The following is an 18028-nucleotide window of genomic DNA, read 5'->3' as shown; positions in this document are numbered from 1 at the left end:
TGTTTTTAGACGATTTTCACTTGTTTCAGGTGAAAATTAGCTTGAAACAAGAAACAAATTTTGCCAATGAAACAAGCAAATTTTCACTTGTTTCAAGCAAATTTTCACTTGAAACAAGAGACAATTGTGTAAAAACAAGTTACTTCTGAGGTGATCATGTCTTATTTTAAGTGCAATGAGATATTTTGACTAGTAATAAGACATTTTTGACTTGAAATAAGACAAATAATCTTGGTAAGATTTTGGGTTTTTGCAGTGCTGAGAGCTGTGGGTGGACAGCAGAGCTCACAGACGAGTGGGTGCAGCTGATAATGAGGTGGGCTCAGTTAAATAGCAGGTTAAATTTCCATCACTCAGAGCTGAGAGAAATGAGATGCATCTCAGTTTTGCGCTGATAGACGAAGATGAGCCATCCATTTCCTAGATCCGAGACAAACCCGGCAGATTTGCAAACGAATGTCCCGAGCTGATAATTCTGCAAACGCGCAGCCCATGACATTTTTGTGATTTTAAATCTTCCTAGATGAGACTCACACTCCACTGTACAGTGTATATAGACCAGTCTGGCTTATCTAAGTTAGGCTGCTGCAACTCAGTGAGCGTTTTCAGTGAAAAAAAGAAATTGCAAGTCAAAAAAAAAAACAAAAAAAAAAAACACAGAGCCTCCGTGGTTCAATGTCTTGTGCTGTTAGTCCTCTAATAAAGAGTTACGTCAACGATTTCAGAGTGAAAGAAAAAACTGTTTTCATCTGAGCAAAAATGAAACAAATGTATCCTTAAACAAGAGTTGGCGTGCTATAATGTCGGGCTTCAAAAGCACCATTAGACAAAACAACCGCAGCCACAAAAGAGTGAAATTATTCTAACATCACCGAGTGCCATGCTGTTTTATAGGCTTCACTTTATGAGTGAAGCTAAAAGCAACACTAATCTTGGCTCTAACCAACAAGGAGAAGTGCAGATTACTGACAAGGCAGTATTTCATAATACACACACAAACACACACACACACACGCGCGCGCGCACACCCCATAGAAACATTCCAACAAACAGATATTAAGATCTCGAGATTGAATGTGATGACATTATGAGGAGCATTATCTGCTAAGCGTCGACATCGGTCTGAGATGCGCAGGGCTTTGTTTTCTATCGAGGGTTACGCTCTTTGATTAGAACATGTCACACGGTCTTACTGCACACATCTGTGAGACCCGCTTGACCCAATGTACAGATTGATTCTCGTCATTAAGTCCCTTTGTAAATCCTCACCAATTTAAAGTGTCTCTCGGCGCCATGTGTCGGTGTCACATACTGATCACACGAAGCGTCGCTGATTGCAGCGTCCAGGCTGCATGGAGGCTGAGCGCGACGCTGACACTTAGAAACATCCATGAGCACGGGCAGGGTTTCTCTCGGCCCTGAGAAAAGATTCATCCGCTCCTTTCCTCCCTGCCTCTGGACCCGCTCACCCACTCCTCCCAACAGGTTCTCGATGTGCATCAGTCCGATGTGCACGTTACAAACGTAGACTCAACGTCTAGACTCAACTTCTAGACTCAAAACTCACCTGTTTAAAACTGCATACTCTCTGTAATTGCACTGTTTTCCATTGTATTTTAGTTAGTCTTTTACCTGTGTTTTTATTGCTTGTTTCATCTTCTGTAAAGTGTCCTTGAGTGTTTTTGAAAGGCGCTTATAAATAAAATGTATTATTATTATTATTATTATTATTATTATTAGTGCACAAAGCAAAACTTTGTTTTAGGCAGCTATTGGCACATGAGGCTTTCTCTAAGATACTGACGTTTTCATCTGATTATGTGATTCTGTATTGATCCCTGCAGGGAAATTCTCCATTTACTTTCCCTCCGCCACACCGAGTTCAGAGAGCAGCTTCAGCTATGGAGCAGCAGCCCAATATGCAGTGTCTTGCTCAAGGGCACTTCAACAGAACAGATATTACAGTTAGGTTATTCTCAGTAAATTACTTCTCTCTTTAATTTGTAAGGCAAAATACGTTTTAAGCTGATATGAGAAAACACATGAGATCCCGCCGGAATGGATGGCAGGATGTCATGTTTATCTTGTCGCAGATAAAATACAGAGCAGCGCGGTGTTTAATCACCGACACACACAAAACCTCACATTTTCTGCTTCAGCTGGTTTGGGAAAGAATGCTGATCACAAATCTATTTAGGGACAATATCTGCGGAGACTGTTCAGCAAAACGGTTCGTTTCATCTCACATCTATTCAGCTCTCCACGCACTTGGATTCTTTTATTTCCAGGAGCTGGGCGCCGCCCGTGTCCTTCAATACCCCGTCACCTCACCACTTCCCACTGAATAGCTCATTTGTCAAAGAAACATCTAATTAGAGAGCGTAACAGAACAAGAGAGGCTATTACATTCAAATTATATCTAAAGGGAAGTGACAAAGTCCGCTTCAGTAATTAAACTGGAGTAATTACAACTGGACAAACAACACCTTTTTCAAACTGCTAATACTTGTTTAGTGTCATTGTGTACCATGATATTGTCCCGTCAGCAGTCAAATCAATAGTTTAAAAAGAAATGAACAAATAAGTTTTAATAACACAAGCTTTTAGAGACTTAGCAAAGACTTATTAAAGCCTCCTTCAAACTCGAGAAGAACAAGACGAGTTAGTTAGGAGACATTTTGTTGAATTGTTTGAAAGTTTAATTATTAAATTGTCTCTTTCAGACACAAGTACCTGCGTTAAAAGGCACCGTGTGCGCTCGGGAGACAGCTCTCATTAGTTACAACAGCCACCATCTGACAACCCGCTAATCCCAGAAACGGAGCGACGGCGGCGTCAGGCAGGCATTGTCAGCGCGTGACACGAACTTTCATTTCTCGAGAAAAATTATTTAGAGCACAAAGGGTCACATGCATTATTCTTTCCTCACATCTGATCCCCAAACTCTATTGTTTCTGCCTCTGCACCCGAGCGAAATGAAATATAGGCAGTGGGCTGTGGAGGAGATGGATGTGGGGGGGATGAGGAGGGTCGCACATTAATGAACCTAACTCACGTCTTTGAACATGTTCATGAAGCGTGATCCGAAGCGCCAGGGCTTGTGTCGGTGGCACTGGAGGGAGCTGACAGTGATCTGGGAGGCGCGTTGGGAGGCGGCCGCCACCATGTAGACGGCGTCGTACATCAGAGCCGCTTCAGTCTGCAGAAACAGACCGCCGTCATCGCATCTCACAGGGGATCACACATCATTATGTCACGCACACATCACACCAGGACTGTTGACGCACATGCACACGATCAGACAGTCTCTCAAAACAAGCCCAACTATAACAGATGGAGATACAGGATTGTTTTAGAGAGCAGTAAAGATTAAAAAAAAAAACACCACATGATGAACAGTCAAACAGTATTAATGGTTATGTTTTATTTAAAGGGATATTTAGGTCGTCAACAAAGAAACATAAACATAAAAGAAAGTACTTGACACATAAACTTTAATAACAATTTTAGTTATAATAATTTTGTGGAGGTTTAAACTGCAGGGGTCAAATTGACGCCAAACATAAAAGATGTTCAAAAATGTGAACATAACAGGAGGGTTAATGTTTATCAGCCATACTGAGCACAATTTGGTGGGCAGTTTAATCTAAAGTACTTTACAAACTGTACACAGTGCGCAGATTTTGGGTGATGCAAGAGGCTCCAGTTATAACTTAAGTATGAAGAGATCTTGTGGAGGTACAAAGTTTAGACCAGGGGTGTCAAACTCGTGCCATGGAGGGCCAAGAGGCTGCAGGTTTTCATTTCAACCAACAACTCCACCAGGTGATTTCACTGATTAGTCCCGCCTCTCTGTTTCGAGGTAGGGTGATCAGTGACATCACCTGGTGGAGTTTTTGGTTGGAATGAAAACCTGCAGCCTCTTGGCCCTCCATGGCATGAGTTTGACACCCCTGGTTTAGACCAAGAAAAATAAACTGTGCATCTAAACATTTCAACCTATTCTCTCAGTGATTTGGGGTTCCATTATTCCAGGTTCTGGCACATTTTATTCAATGTTCGATTAAGGCTCTTTAGCCAAGTTTGATAGCCTATGTTAACATGAGGTTAATGGGTAATATCTGTTATTCCTGTGTGATATTTGGATGCTTTTGAGAAAGAATTCCTGTAGTTTTCCAATAATCCCCGTTGATATATTCTTTAAAATTCAAACTTAACCCTATAAAGCCTGAACTATGAAAGAATTGGCAGAAAATTCCAATTTTTTGAAATTGAACCCTTTATTTAGTCCTTTAACAAAATATATTTTAAAAAAAACAATAAATAAAAAAATAAAAAAATATATGTTATTACACGACCTTTCTGGTGTATGATATATGATATGTACTTGAAGTGCCAATGGTATGGTCCAGGGTGAACAGGGGAAGTGTTCAAAGGTATACAACAGTATTTTGATCAAGTATTGATTAAACTGAAAACGAAAAACTGAATTGAAAATGTGTATCATTTATGATACAAATGGCTTTATAGGGTTAAGAGAACCGAGTCTCTGCAAATTTTAATTTTTTTGTCCATTTTGGACTTGCCATTAGGAACGGGTGTTCATGGCATCAGTAGGGAAACAGGGAGGTACAGAAATTTGATTGGCTGTTAACAGTTGATGACAAAAAAAAAAAAAAGTTCAGCTGTCCAACTGTTTGAAATGAATGGACTTCTTGTGACTTGCTGATCATGTTTCTCACCGTGTGGAAGCAGAGTTACAGCGCCACAAAGGAGGACATTTTTAATATGGGCGGCCCCAGAGGGAAGCGTACCCACGCCTACCGAGAGAGAGAGATAAACTCACTGTCATCATTCCTTCCATCATCCCGTTCTCAGTTTTGGAGGGCGCCTGCATCCGCTCCATGGCCCACCTCTCCACCACCGAGGCCACGTGAGGGTTGTCTATGTTGAGGAGCCGGAAGCCCGTCATGTTGACCCCGCTGTAGCGGTACGGCTCCAGGTCGAGAGCGAACAGATCCTGCGGAGAACAACCCGACAGCGCAGGTTAACACGACTTCCCTCCAAAGAGCTAAAAATAGAGGCAACTAACTCAGCAAGGGCAAGAGGACGCTTGATTAAAACAGTGGGAACAACACATGGAATTGCCGATTTGATTATAAAACCAAACCACAGATGTTTGAGCTCCTGTACACAATCTCTACATCGCCTCTAAGTGAACACGCACATCTGAAACGTTATTTGCCAGGCCTCGAATAAAAGGACACTTAATTAAGACTTAATTCAGAACAATGTGTGTCAGCCACGCTTTGCAATCCAGTTTTAAGGCGAACAACAGATGTTTAAGTTACTACGCACAATCTTTACAAGAAATAACCTCCGTGTGCACTTGAGAATAGAGACAGTTTGGCATGGGCGGCTTACCAGGGTGGTGAAGAAGAAGTGGTAGTACTCAGTCATCATCCCCATGGACAAGATCTAGACAGAGACAGGACGGAGACGTTTTTAAGTCTTCCTCTGACTGCACATTGACACCAGCGTCTTGGCCCAGCCAGCACAAATCACATTTTCCACAGCAAGCGCCATCCAACCATATCCACACCGGTACCCTGGGAGTCTTGTAAATTACACATTTCATCCATTTCTTGAATTGCCTCATTTTGTATTGTTTGCATGGTTTGCATTAACAAGGATCTGAGTGAGTAAATGTCTCAATTTGCTCCTGTTTGCGTGGCGTTTCCAATTAATCTTCTCCACAGCCCCTGGTTTTAAATGTGTATGTCTGGCTCGAAAATAGGCTCTGCAGGATTTGGAAATGAACATAGGATTTCTGAAGGGGATAGAATTTGTCTAATCTTGCGCATAGTGGATATTAAACCGAAAGCAATGCAGAAACGCCAAAATAGCACGGGGTGTACGCTCCATTGAAAATTTAAAATTGGATTTTTTTTTTTTTTTTTTTTTAGGTATTACGTTATGAAGTGAGGACGGAAGTCAGTGACCTCTAGCCAATGAGGGCATGGATGCTGGTGGATGTTAAGAGCGATGTTTTTCCGCTCACCTGCTTTAAAACATCCGCTGACGTCTGGTACGAGCAGTCGAAGATCACGTAAAATTCCTTCCCCTTCTTCATCTCCTTCAGCAGAGGACGGGCGTCTTTACTTCCCGTCGGCAGCTGGCGGATCTTGATTTTGATGCTGTATCTGGAAGGAGCTTTGATCAGCTCTTGCAAGCGAATCAGCCCTTAAATGAGAAGACAGGCAACCGATTTCTCAGAGTTCAAATCACACTTTTGCAGCACAAACATTTTCAACCGCTGAATGTAAATTGAACTAAAGCAGGAACTCAAGTGGCGCAAATGCGTGGCGTTACAAAGTCAAGCTACTTCACGAAGACATTATCAGATTTTGATTTGCTTTGAGTGGCTCGGTGTCCTGCTAGTGACTGCACTTAACAACGATTTGACAGATTCAACAATTTCTAAGGAAGGCGGTGAAAAATCGGAACTCATTTTTCCGACAACACACCTGTCAGCCTCTTGTTTAGCAGTCATGTGCTCAGTCGACGTTTTGCTGCTCTCAGAATGAGCGATTTTATCTCCAAAAAGGCGGCGTGTCACGGCCCGAGACAAACTACCTCACTGTCAGGTTGAAAAGTGAACATTTTTTGGAAATTGCGCAGTGGGCCATGACATTCACTGAGGACACAGACGTGACAGTGGAGCTTTTAAATTTCCACCACCTGTTGTTCATCTGCTGAATGCTTCATGATGACAGTCAGTGTGGTAGAATAATTTCATTTTTTTCTATTACTGATCCTTACTGATGGAAAGCTCCTGTGGGGGAAGGTACATGGTGAGAAAAATATTTATAGTATGAACACTGACAAACATGGAGTCTGAAAACAGATGTGATTATTATAGTCCCTCTCTGAAGCTTTAATATTCTTATACATACTGCTAGAACCTGCTCACAAATCTACCACAGAACGTGAGCGTGAGTCAGACCTGCAGAACTTCATGATTCTGCTACTGACTGTTACATCTCACCCCCTTGGGTTCTCGCTCATCAATAGCAATTTAGCAACCGAAAAAAAAAAGGCAGGCAGAAAAGCATGATTATCTTCATTTCATTCATCTAAACTAATTTACTGTCACTGTGTTTACCCACAAATGATTGCAGCAAATTTTCTCGCAGCAATTTACTGTAATAGTTACAGCGCAATTACGCAATTTAGTCGGTTCTCTATGACTGTTTCTCAAAAAAAAAAAAGAAGAAGAAAAGAAAAAGTTGAATTGGACCGAGGAGGATTCCAAATATATCCTGAGTTTGATGAGTCTGAATCATCAGATCTCATCTGCAAAGATGTGAAGGATCCACACGCTATATTGAGATAGAAAAAGAAAAAGGCGATGATGGAAAATGATGGAAATGTTTCCATTGTTCCAGAAATTGAAATTGGCCATCAATCCTGGAAAGGCATATGACCTTAGGTATTATAATAAGGCCAGTGGCGGTTCAGTATAATTTAATATCTAGATATTTATCTAGTGATTCTGACAATCAAACTCCATTTGTACATATAATACATATGAAAAAACACAAAGGAACATTTTGAAAGCTAAGATATGTCAACATTAAAAACCCTTGTCAAGTGTGTATGGTGTAAAGTAGGGGCAGTAAATAAAACCCAACTCCTTGACAGTTTGAGCACACATTAGATCAGCCTCATAATTTGGCTGTTTGTCCCTTTGGACCGTAACAGGAGAGTAAAAAACTAAGCGCTCACCATGACCCCACATGGAGTCTTATGCTGTGTTCATTTCAGCTCAGTTGGAAATGCAGGTATAATTTCAGCGCTCCAGTTTCTCTTGCCGCAGCGTAAGTGATGTCACAGCAGGCAAAAGTGGTGAAAAACAAAAAGCCTTGAAGAACAAATAGCCTTACAAAACTTGAATCGAGTTTGAGCGTTTATTCAATCTGTGAGCAAATACTCCTAAAAACACCTGCGATGCTCCGCTGGAGGAACATGCAAGTTGACGGCGTGAACGTGATGGTGTCGCAGGTTGGAAATTTACGGGTCTGAAAATCCACGTTTCAAGCTGAAATGAATGCAGCGTTATTCTTTTTAAGTCACAAATGATGTGGTAAATCCTTGCCGTCTAGCACCATCTGACTCTTCAACAGCACCTGTAGATATGGTGCAGTGTCATATGCATATAATACTCACACACACACACATACACACACACAGTAAACAGACAAAGACACACAAGTATGTATGTATTCATGCAGGAATTAATATTTCAATTAAATCTGATATAAATTTGACTTTAAAGTCGGAGTATACCGTGCTGTTATTGTTATATCGCTTATACAACTTGTGCAGTATACGCCGATGATGCAATTTTATGCCCTGCTGTTGTTTTGACTCCTGAATTTCCCTCTGGGATTTTATAAAGCCGGTCTCCAGTCGTGTACCCTCACTCACCGGTGGCATCTTCGTACACGACGGTGACTGTCTTCCACTTGTAGAACTGCACTATGTCCAGCACAGCCCGGCTTATGGAGGCATATTCGGGGTAGAGGTTGATATAGAAGCTGTCTTTGTTGTCCACTGAAGGGTGTTTCCAGCGTGTCTGGATGTGGGGAACCTCCAGGGCATTACAAATAGACTGCACTGCACTGACGGAGGAGCTGTGAGAGGGGCCAAACACCGCTCCGACACCCAGCGCCAACTGGTCACAGGCTGAGGAAATAGAGCGGACAGCGGAGGAGCAGAGTAATAAATGAATGACACTTAACACCGATCTCCTGTCCTTGAGTGATTAACGTTTAATTACATTTAAATGTATTAAAACAAATTGATGGCATAGCGTCTCACCTCTTCTTGAGGCCTCGAAACTGTCGAACAAGTTTATTCTCTGTATGTCGTAGGTCAAGGTGGTGTTTGGCATTAAGGTCCGGTTCCTGTTTATGTTGGTTACAGCGAATTTAAAGGCCAGTTCTTCAACACTGATGGGCTCATTCTCAAGGGTCTCAAAGATGCCCCCTGCAAGAAGAAGACAAAAAGGGGGTTAAAAAGGTGATACTCAAATAAATCAAAGGCTGATCACTGTTATTCACTCCAATTTTGTGGGATACAGCCGGCTGCATCTTGCATAATATGGCCCAAATTTGAAGGTACCTCCATCCCATAATACTGCAGAGTGACTTGACTGAGATGACAGGATTTAATTCAGAGAAGCTTGACCTTGCCTGACTTCACCCTATTTACATGGCCTAAATTTCACAATCTGTCACAGTAGCTTTTATGAAAGTGTGCCAGTGACTTGGACATGCCTTTCATGTGCTGAGCGCCGCACACACACAGCAATATATTCAGCTCATCATCGGCTGGCTTCATAGCTAATAAGTCTAATGGAGAGTAAACATTCCCAATCATAAGTTATCATGGCATACAATCAAAGTTTTCCCCCACGATCATCGTTAATTTTCCTTTCTCCTTAAACTAATAATTCACTCGAAATGCAATAGAGGACCAGCCATACTCGTTCACCTTGCACAGTCATATTTCCAATTTCCTTAAATTTACTGCTCCACACAACAGTCACCTTCGATGACATCAAACTGAAATATGTACCAGTCCATGCGTGACTTACAGCATCATATAGGCGAACCCCAAAACATAATTTAATTTATAGTAAAGAGGTTAAAGGATAAGTGTTTGTGCTCAGCCTGCCAAAAAAAAAAACTTTGGCTATGAAAGTCAATCTTGTGTTAAAACATCATCATCAAACACCTCATTCTCTAAGACCCATCCACCAATCAATTTTAATTTCAATTACTTAAGCTTATCTATCTATCTATCTATCTATCTATCTATCTGTCTATCTATCTATCTATCTATCTATCTATCTATCTATCTATCTATCTATCTATCTATCTGTCTATCTATCTATCTATCTATCTATCCTTACTATTTTAGTATGAACCCAATAGTTATGGAGGTTAAACGCTGACACCCAAGACAATTTATATTCCAAAACCCTAAACATGCCGTCAAATTCATAATACCCTTTGTAGTTGCCAAGAAAAATGCATTTTTTTGCCCACTGTTTCATGTTTCAGAAGTGTCAGGTCTGTGAGGCTGGTCCTCAGGCGGGTCTACTTTCTTCATTTTCATGCAGTAAAAACACTTCTCTGCTAGACATTCACAAAACATCCAGGTGCTGTAATAGGAGAGGTGGAAATATTCATGTGGCGCTCATAACCGCATCTTTTTTCTTCTGTTAATAATTAATAGTTAAAAGTTACATGTGTGTGTGTGTGTGTATATATATATATATATATACATACATATTGCCAGCCATTCTGAATATGCATGAAAATCACACCTAATGAAAAGCTAACCTTTGAGGTGTCACATCTTTAGAAAAGCTGCTCCACTGGAACAGGAGGAAACTCCTCACAAGCTGTATAACGCAAGAGAATCTGGACACCATACCTCCTCCACTTATAAACTCATGCTTTTAGCATTGAAACTAAATCAAGCAAATGCAAACTATTTCAAAGTTACTCTTATCGCCCCATTTTTTAATTTGAGGTTTTATTTGAGGCTTGGACACTGAAAGCAAATTCCTTCTCCACAGTTCAGCAACGATTCAAGAGAAAACCTGAGATTCCCATCGAAAATGTGCTCATTTTTTCATGTGTTTATGGTGTGTCACAGATTCACTGGACATTCATTGCACTGACAAACCGGCAAGTCACTACCACCAAACAATAATCCAGGGTATCAAGGAAAGAATATCCCAAATAAATATAATCAATGTCCTAAAACGCATCAAACTGTGGAATTGTCCTGTAAGCCTCCTGACGTGAGACTCCTTCAGGTGCAGTATGACAATGAGATTTTGCATTTCTCCTTAAAGAGGACAAGGACATAAAACAGTAACCAGTGCTTCCAAAAAATGGCCAAGACTGTCTGAATTTAATTTCAAGATACATTTCTCTTTTAAACACAATCACTTCTCAGCTGGTTGTGTCTGCCAGGGCGACAGGCAGGCAGCAGCAGCAGGAGGGGGGTAGAAGGGGTTTGGGGTTGAGAAGATCATTCTGAAAACCATCCAACTCTTAATCCGCTGCGGTGCTCCAGAAAGATGATGGTCCTAGCATGCCATGGCCTGCAATATGGCCATATATTACCCGAGCCACGCACGAGCAGCACATACACAGTTTTATATCTTTGTTACGTAAAGTGCACAATGAAAGACGTTAGGATTAAGGCCAGAAAAATGCTGGATTGCCACCACCTGCATATGAGACGAATAAAAACGACTGGTGTGAGAATCAGCGTCCTTATCCCTGCTGAATATGACCCTGCACGTCGATTTCACCCGAGCCTTTCAAATGTAAATCATCTAAAATATCTGGGCTTTCACTTGATGGGATTTCTGAAATAATACATTCAGCACTAAACGTTTGCTCTCACCACACACTCACGCTCAAGTGCAGGCAGACCCAAAGCCAGCGCTGAGCAGTCAAGGTAGGCAGAGGCGTCCCTTAGAGCGCAGCATCACCACCACAAATGAGTGATAAACTGTTTTAAAGTCTGCTAATAGCATTTTCACTGGGCTTTTCATGGGGCATAGTAAAGACAAAAATAACGTTTTTTTTTTTTTTTTTGCAGCTCTGACATTTTCAAAACTGTGAATCAATACATACATTACACAGGAACACAAATCATACTGATGGCATTTAAATACTGCAACAGTTTGCAAATGACTTCACCTCGGCACAGGCCACAGATGGCAATAGGTCATCGTGTTCTCGAACAGTCTTTGAAGAATTGCTGGTGAAATTGTGATTGATTTTGAAGGAGAAAAGGCCATTAAAAAAGCTCCCCTTGAGACCTTGATTGTGAATGACCTTTTTCTTTGGTTTGGTAGCATAGCCTCCAACCCCAAACTGAGAGAGCCTTGTCTGGACTCCCCGGTCACTAAAGGCATGCTTGAAAGTGCCAATCCTAATTATGGTTACCAAGCTTCAATGAGCAGCTGCTGGGACCTGTTAAAGTCCTTAATTCTATTCACTGGAATCTAAAATTCTCAGGACAAAACACAGCAACGCTCTCCAACATTTTCCACGGCCATGCATTATCCATCGTAGCAGCAGTGATTTGACTTTTCCCTTTGGGATGTTTTCAATAGAAAAGGCGGCGAAACGGCCGTGAACATTTTTGCCAGCCCACTCTAAGCGCGTGTTTGCGTCTCAGTCCGAGCTGCATCAGATATCACAGGCCCTGTTAGGGATTCAAGCAATCAGCAACCCAAACAATCCAGGTGGCCGCCTCCTGAACCATGCATTCATAGTTGGAAGCGGCGCCGCCTCATTTCCAAACAGCGCCGTTATAAGCATCATTCTTTAACGCGGCTGGAGAAAACAGGTGGTCCCGTCTCTGTGAGAGGCAAAAATAGTTACTGCTAGTCCAATTTCCTCAGACCATTTGTGCGTTTGGCCTCTGATCCCGTGATGAGCATCCATTTCAGCGCAAGAACTGCCAATGCTGTTTACTAAATCAGATTATATCTACATTAGCAAGTTACCAGCTCCTTAAAAAAATAAAGCCTCGAAATGAGATATACTCTATCAAAACCCTTTCACATTCCACGGATATGCTGTTGTGCACAAGCCAAGCCAATGTGCTGATTCAGCCAATGCAAAAATAAACAAAATTTGAATATGTTATCCATGACCCTGCAATTGGCCTACAGGACTAATGACAGTAATGCTTCTGTTACGAGGATTAGTGACAGGCCCGTTAGTTCTCAGTGCTGATAATGGACCTAGCTACATCACTCAAATAGGACTGCATGCAGATGGACCAACAGCTGTCACTGCGGCAACATCCTCCAACATCTGGGGAGGACAGAGATGGAGTGCGCTCACACAAGGGGGAAGGAGGAAGTTGGGTGCGCCTCTGTAATTTTTTTTTCCATTTGAAATGTGTGATGGAAAGTATTAATAGCCCAAACTTTTTGTCACTGTCAACAAAAGACAAACATAATTTATATTTCATCACGGCATTCACTTATTCATTTCCCCTTTGCAGCCTGGAAGGAAAAATGCATCCCGCGGTGAAAGAAAACACATTTATCTCCCCTCCCATTTCCACCTGAGATAAGATCTTGAATTTCTGTTTAAAGTATAATGAGTTTCTTGATTTCCAGAGAGCGACCGGGGGGATTCTGTGTGACGCCTGTTTGTCTGTGATTCAGTGTGAAGAGCGCTGATCCGAGCAATCACTGCTCGTCCACGGCAGGAAAAACACCGCCGGAACACGGAAAAACAGCCCTGTGCGAGGACCGTCACTCTTTTGGACGGGCACTCATCTGAAGTGCCGAGTGAAATTTTCATTAAGGGATACGCCGGTGATTGCTGCGCACTGTATCAGCAAATGACTGGTTCATTTGTCAGCTTGGTTATTGTGTGGCAGGGTGCAGAAACCCAGCCTTAATCACTCAGTAATTATCACAGACATGGCCAATATTAACTACGTAGACATGCAGAGTTGAAGCAGCATCAAGACTCAATATTCGCTTTTTGGAATACTTCAATTTGGCTAATATATTAATGCAGCCGAAGACCGAGGCAGGAAATCATATTCTGTTATCCCTCCAGGTATTTGCAATTAAAAGGCCTTACGAAACACAATGTGCAAATCACGGGTGAAATAATGAAGTGTGCCTCTACCCCGGGCTCTGACCAAATTGGTAATTCTGGTCCAATGAGATTGAGTCAACTATGAAGTCCAGGGTGGCGTTTAATGATTTCCTCTTCTGTCCAGGTAGAGCTTTCTCAAGTTGACTAAGTAATCATTGAACTGTCTCAGCTACTGGAGAAGCCACCAGGCCTTGATGGTGCTTCACTTTCAATAACTGGCAGCCAATCTCACTGCTGGATAAAAAACAAGTAAGTCTAAAGTTTGAATTTACACGCCTGAAACCTGAAAATGATGTGTTTGAAATGTTTAGTTTTTAGGTGGAGTTCAGTGCTGCATGTTTTTTCAGGTTTGTATCTCTGCGCTAACATTCATACAGCACACCACTTTCTAAAAACCATTATAAAAAGAAGGACTAAGAAAACTATTTCAGAATAATTAAAGATGTAGGTGCACAGGTGTAGTGCATAGTCGGTAAAACTCTGTCTTTAATCGAGAGTTTGTTCCTTTATGGCTTTTGTATTACAAAGCTGTGGCCCGTCGGCCGGCCTGAACACAAGCCATTTGAACACCGGCCATTTATTCGACGACGGATCATGGATAAGTGCATGCTGACGTGCTCCTCTCCTACATTTCATGGAGTGGGACAACGGTAAACCAACACTGTTGAGCAGGATCCATTTTCAATAATGATTTAGGCACTAAATAAAAGAGAGAATGAGCACCGCACGCTTTATGTTTGCAGATGACACGTGGATCGATGCAGCCACTCAATAGGCTATTAGCAAACAAATGAACAAATGGACAAGAAAGTTGGCGCTGACTGGGGATAACGTATGCTTTAGTAATTATTAGTTCGAGCCTTGAGTGTTTGGCCACAGATCAGCGATCGGCGTGTGCTCTCCGCGCGAGCCGCTTTATCGTGCATGATGAATAGCCAAGGAATCGACGATTTATGCGCTCAGTTCTCATATATATAAATATCAAGAGCTGAGTTCCTGCACCTAAATGCTGAAACTCAGCTGAGGCAAGGTGATGCTCCCTCCCTGTAGTGTATTTATTTATTTATTTATTGTAAATCACGGCTTTATGATTCGGGGAATTTTTAAAGTAAGGATAAAATGAAATTCTCGCTATAGCTGCCATTAATTACTTTTTAATATAATTTTCAGGATCAGTGAGGCTCCAACTCATGTTTAATAGGCCAGATGATGCTGCGGGGTGATGCATTCTAGGAGGTCATAAAAACAAAATATTCTCCTCGTGCTGCAGGCAGATGCTGATAGACAATCCAGCTATGCATTTTTTTTTTTTTAGACCTCTCTGCTTCCCTGCAGTGCAGAGAGCGAACAAAATGACATGTCTCACGTGTGTTTATTTTATTTATTTATTTTTTTTTAGATACATATATACACATATACATCCAAAGTTAAGCGTCAACCTTACATTTACACACAGAGCAATAATTCAATCTTCCAAATAGATGCATGGATCAGTGGATCCTGATTACATTCCGTGACTCTGTATGACTGTGTGCCATTATCATATGAAGGGAGAGCTTTTAAAGCCAAGGGACACAATGACGTAGTGTTTAACTCCCCCCTCCTCCTCCTCCTCCTCCTCTGCTCTCCCCATCCTGGTCCAGTTCCCAGTGAGAGCCCCCCACCCCGCCGCCATCACAACACCACCGACACCACTCCAACCTGGGCCTCTGCCAGACTGTGAATGAATGAGGAGCTCCAAACCAGTCTACTATCATCGTTTGATGTGGAGCACTGAGGTCTCTCTGTTTAAAGGATGGCTGCTAGTGCCCTATACCGCTGAAACATTCAGGCCAAAGGAAGGGGAAAGTGGGATTAATATCAATATCACTGCATCGGGGAAATCCAGCAACATTATGAAACCACCGGACATTAGTCTGTTAAACAAAGGGGGATGGATTAAATCAGAGGATATGTCACTGGCCAACAGTGGCTATCATGGCTTAAGCGTTGCGCGGGCCGACTGGGTAATAAACAAATCAGACATCATCAATACATGAAGCAGGAGAGGAAGGAGGAAATTCAAACACAGCAGCAGAGATTGAGCGGAGGCTGGAGCACAAGCTGCCGTGTCTGCGCCCTCCCCAGTGATGAGATTTAGTTGCTGCCTAAATACCATATTTGGGGAAGAGACTTTCTGCATAAAGAAGATTAGTGTTAGTTGTTTAAGGGCTTGGGGGGGAGAAGATTTACCATTATTACCAGCCCCAGCGAAGGCAACGGAGGCCGGTCACAATCTGATGCCAACACTTGCCAAGACAGAGAATTGTTAATTGAACCGAGCCACACACCATATGGAGGAGATTATGAGCGCGGGGGTCATGAGGAAAATGACAAAGATTAGGTGGCCTCGGAGAGTGATAGACGATTTGTCGAGATTAACAATACAAAGTGCAGATCGGGACTGTCAGAGCAGGGAGGGGTTGGGGGGGCACTGGCCTATTAGCCTTTAAAGTTATGCAACGCCACAAGCTTCAGAAGAAGGGGAAGTTTAGAGGAAGACTAAGTTGCCCAAGGCATTCACCGGAGCAGAGAGCGCTGAGGCCTCAACTGAAAAGTCATTTTTGTGATGCAATCTTCTCGCTCATGAGAGGGGCAGCGGGTAACCAATGGGAGATGTGAACATTAATCAACATTAATGAGATGAGAACAGTCATTTACTTGCAAATACTGGCTCATTGTGCGCTTTTATCAAGGTTGCATCAGAAATCAAAGGAGGTTCAATCCGGTGCAAGGGCTCTGTTTGTCTGTAAGTTCAAGTGTGGAGCGAAGCTGCAAGTCGAGGTCACTTTCTGTCAACTGTCACAGGTTAGGCACACCACTTGGACACTCGGCCTATGGCAGATCTTCATCTACAGATAGGCCTATGACTTGGCAACAGCACACATATTCACTTCATCTTAATCATTTTGTGGGTTTGCTGGGTGGTATAGAGGACCCTCCCTTGCAAAATGGACAGACATCTTCACCATTTTCATTGCTGTCTTTGCATCTTGTTTACATTCCCCTTTGCCAGGCAGATATGGATTCATGAATTCACTTATCTGCCTCTAACTTGCTTTGGAAGAACAAAGAGACTCTGTGGTAGCTGTCTTTACAATAAGTTGCAGTATAATAACCCTATGAGGAATTTTAGATCAGCAAGTAGAGCAAAACTTTAAGCCACTGTAGAAATATTAAACATATCATTTCATTGCAAATACAAAAGGAAATGGCCATACCAATCATGCTTATAGTATGCCTGTGGTACTACAGGCATACTATAAGTCCTAAGGAATATTAAAGTATACAGCGATACAATAATGAATGCAGGATAGCCATCTAAGGATGTTACAAGAACATAATGAGAGAATAAAAAACTAAATTAGTTAAAAATCTAAAAATATAGAATAACTGCACTCTAAATATAATTTATTCTCTGGTTTGAGGCTATCATGTCGCCCATTAGTTTACATGCAGACACTATTCCTGTGAATGATGGCTTATTTTTTAATTAAATGTAATCTACATATCCTCTTTCCTACTGACTCAGTGCATCATCCTAACTATCCTACAAGAACTAGGTTATAGTCATCCTGTGGTAATATTTAGGAAAAATACTGACAAATCTCACAGCAAAACTGCAAGTTACTGCAGGGATATGATGGGAATTTTATAGTGGCATTGAAGCAAGATTAAAAATAAGGCTGTGATGCATGAATTTGGTCATCAACAGCAACCTAAGTCATAGTTCTGGTCACTCATATAGAGAAGATGATGAATGCACCACTAATAATGTCTATTCTGACCATAAATAAGCGTGCAAACAGAAATGAGAGTCAGATCAGGTCCACTTACCAATTCTAAGGACTTGCTGCGAACTGAGCCAAAACTCTGCCATAAAGTGTAGCAGCGAAAATAACAGTCCCTTCCTTTTCGCCATGGTACTCCCTCCAGAGTCGACTTTAACATCGATATCAGTTTTTCTCTCCTTGGTAATTCATGCTGATAACTTGCCAGTCCTTGTATCCGTAACGACAACAAACTGGCATCCGACCCACAGCTTTCTCTCACACATTGTGATGGGAATCAAATAAAAAATAAAAATAAAGAAAAAAAAATGCACAGATGCGTAAACAACACTGCACTCGCAGGTTTTGCTGATCAACTCAAAATAACTCCGGTTTTTGCCATTCTAAAAATCCATGAAGCCTCCCAGATTGACGGTCCCGACGTCCCTCAGATCATTTTTCCCGGTGCATACTTGAAGTGAGGCTGCAGCTGAG

The 18028-nt window shown here is 41.9% G+C and overlaps 1 protein-coding gene across 2 annotated transcripts in view; it reads right to left on the bottom strand.

Moving 5' to 3' along the window:
• LOC115369808 (glutamate receptor ionotropic, kainate 1) overlaps positions 1-18008 on the bottom strand; it is a 29172-nt gene extending 11164 nt beyond the window's left edge. For both annotated transcript variants that reach the window (XM_030066476.1, XM_030066475.1), the window contains exons 1-7: positions 17601-18008; positions 8884-9051; positions 8491-8748; positions 6062-6243; positions 5425-5478; positions 4847-5020; positions 3056-3199 (exon numbers count right to left, since the gene is read on the bottom strand). In XM_030066476.1, coding sequence (XP_029922336.1) covers positions 3056-3199; positions 4847-5020; positions 5425-5478; positions 6062-6243; positions 8491-8748; positions 8884-9051; positions 17601-17685 — 1065 coding nt within the window. In that variant the 5' untranslated portion in view covers positions 17686-18008. The remainder of the gene's footprint in view (positions 1-3055; positions 3200-4846; positions 5021-5424; positions 5479-6061; positions 6244-8490; positions 8749-8883; positions 9052-17600) is intronic.
• Positions 18009-18028: the final 20 nt, after the last annotated feature.

The sequence above is a fragment of the Myripristis murdjan genome, chromosome 13, assembly GCF_902150065.1.
Source record: "Myripristis murdjan chromosome 13, fMyrMur1.1, whole genome shotgun sequence".
In the NCBI taxonomy this organism is placed as follows: domain Eukaryota; kingdom Metazoa; phylum Chordata; class Actinopteri; order Holocentriformes; family Holocentridae; genus Myripristis; species Myripristis murdjan.
Note: the sequence above shows the minus strand (reverse complement) of the source record. Positions and strands in the feature narration are given on the sequence as shown.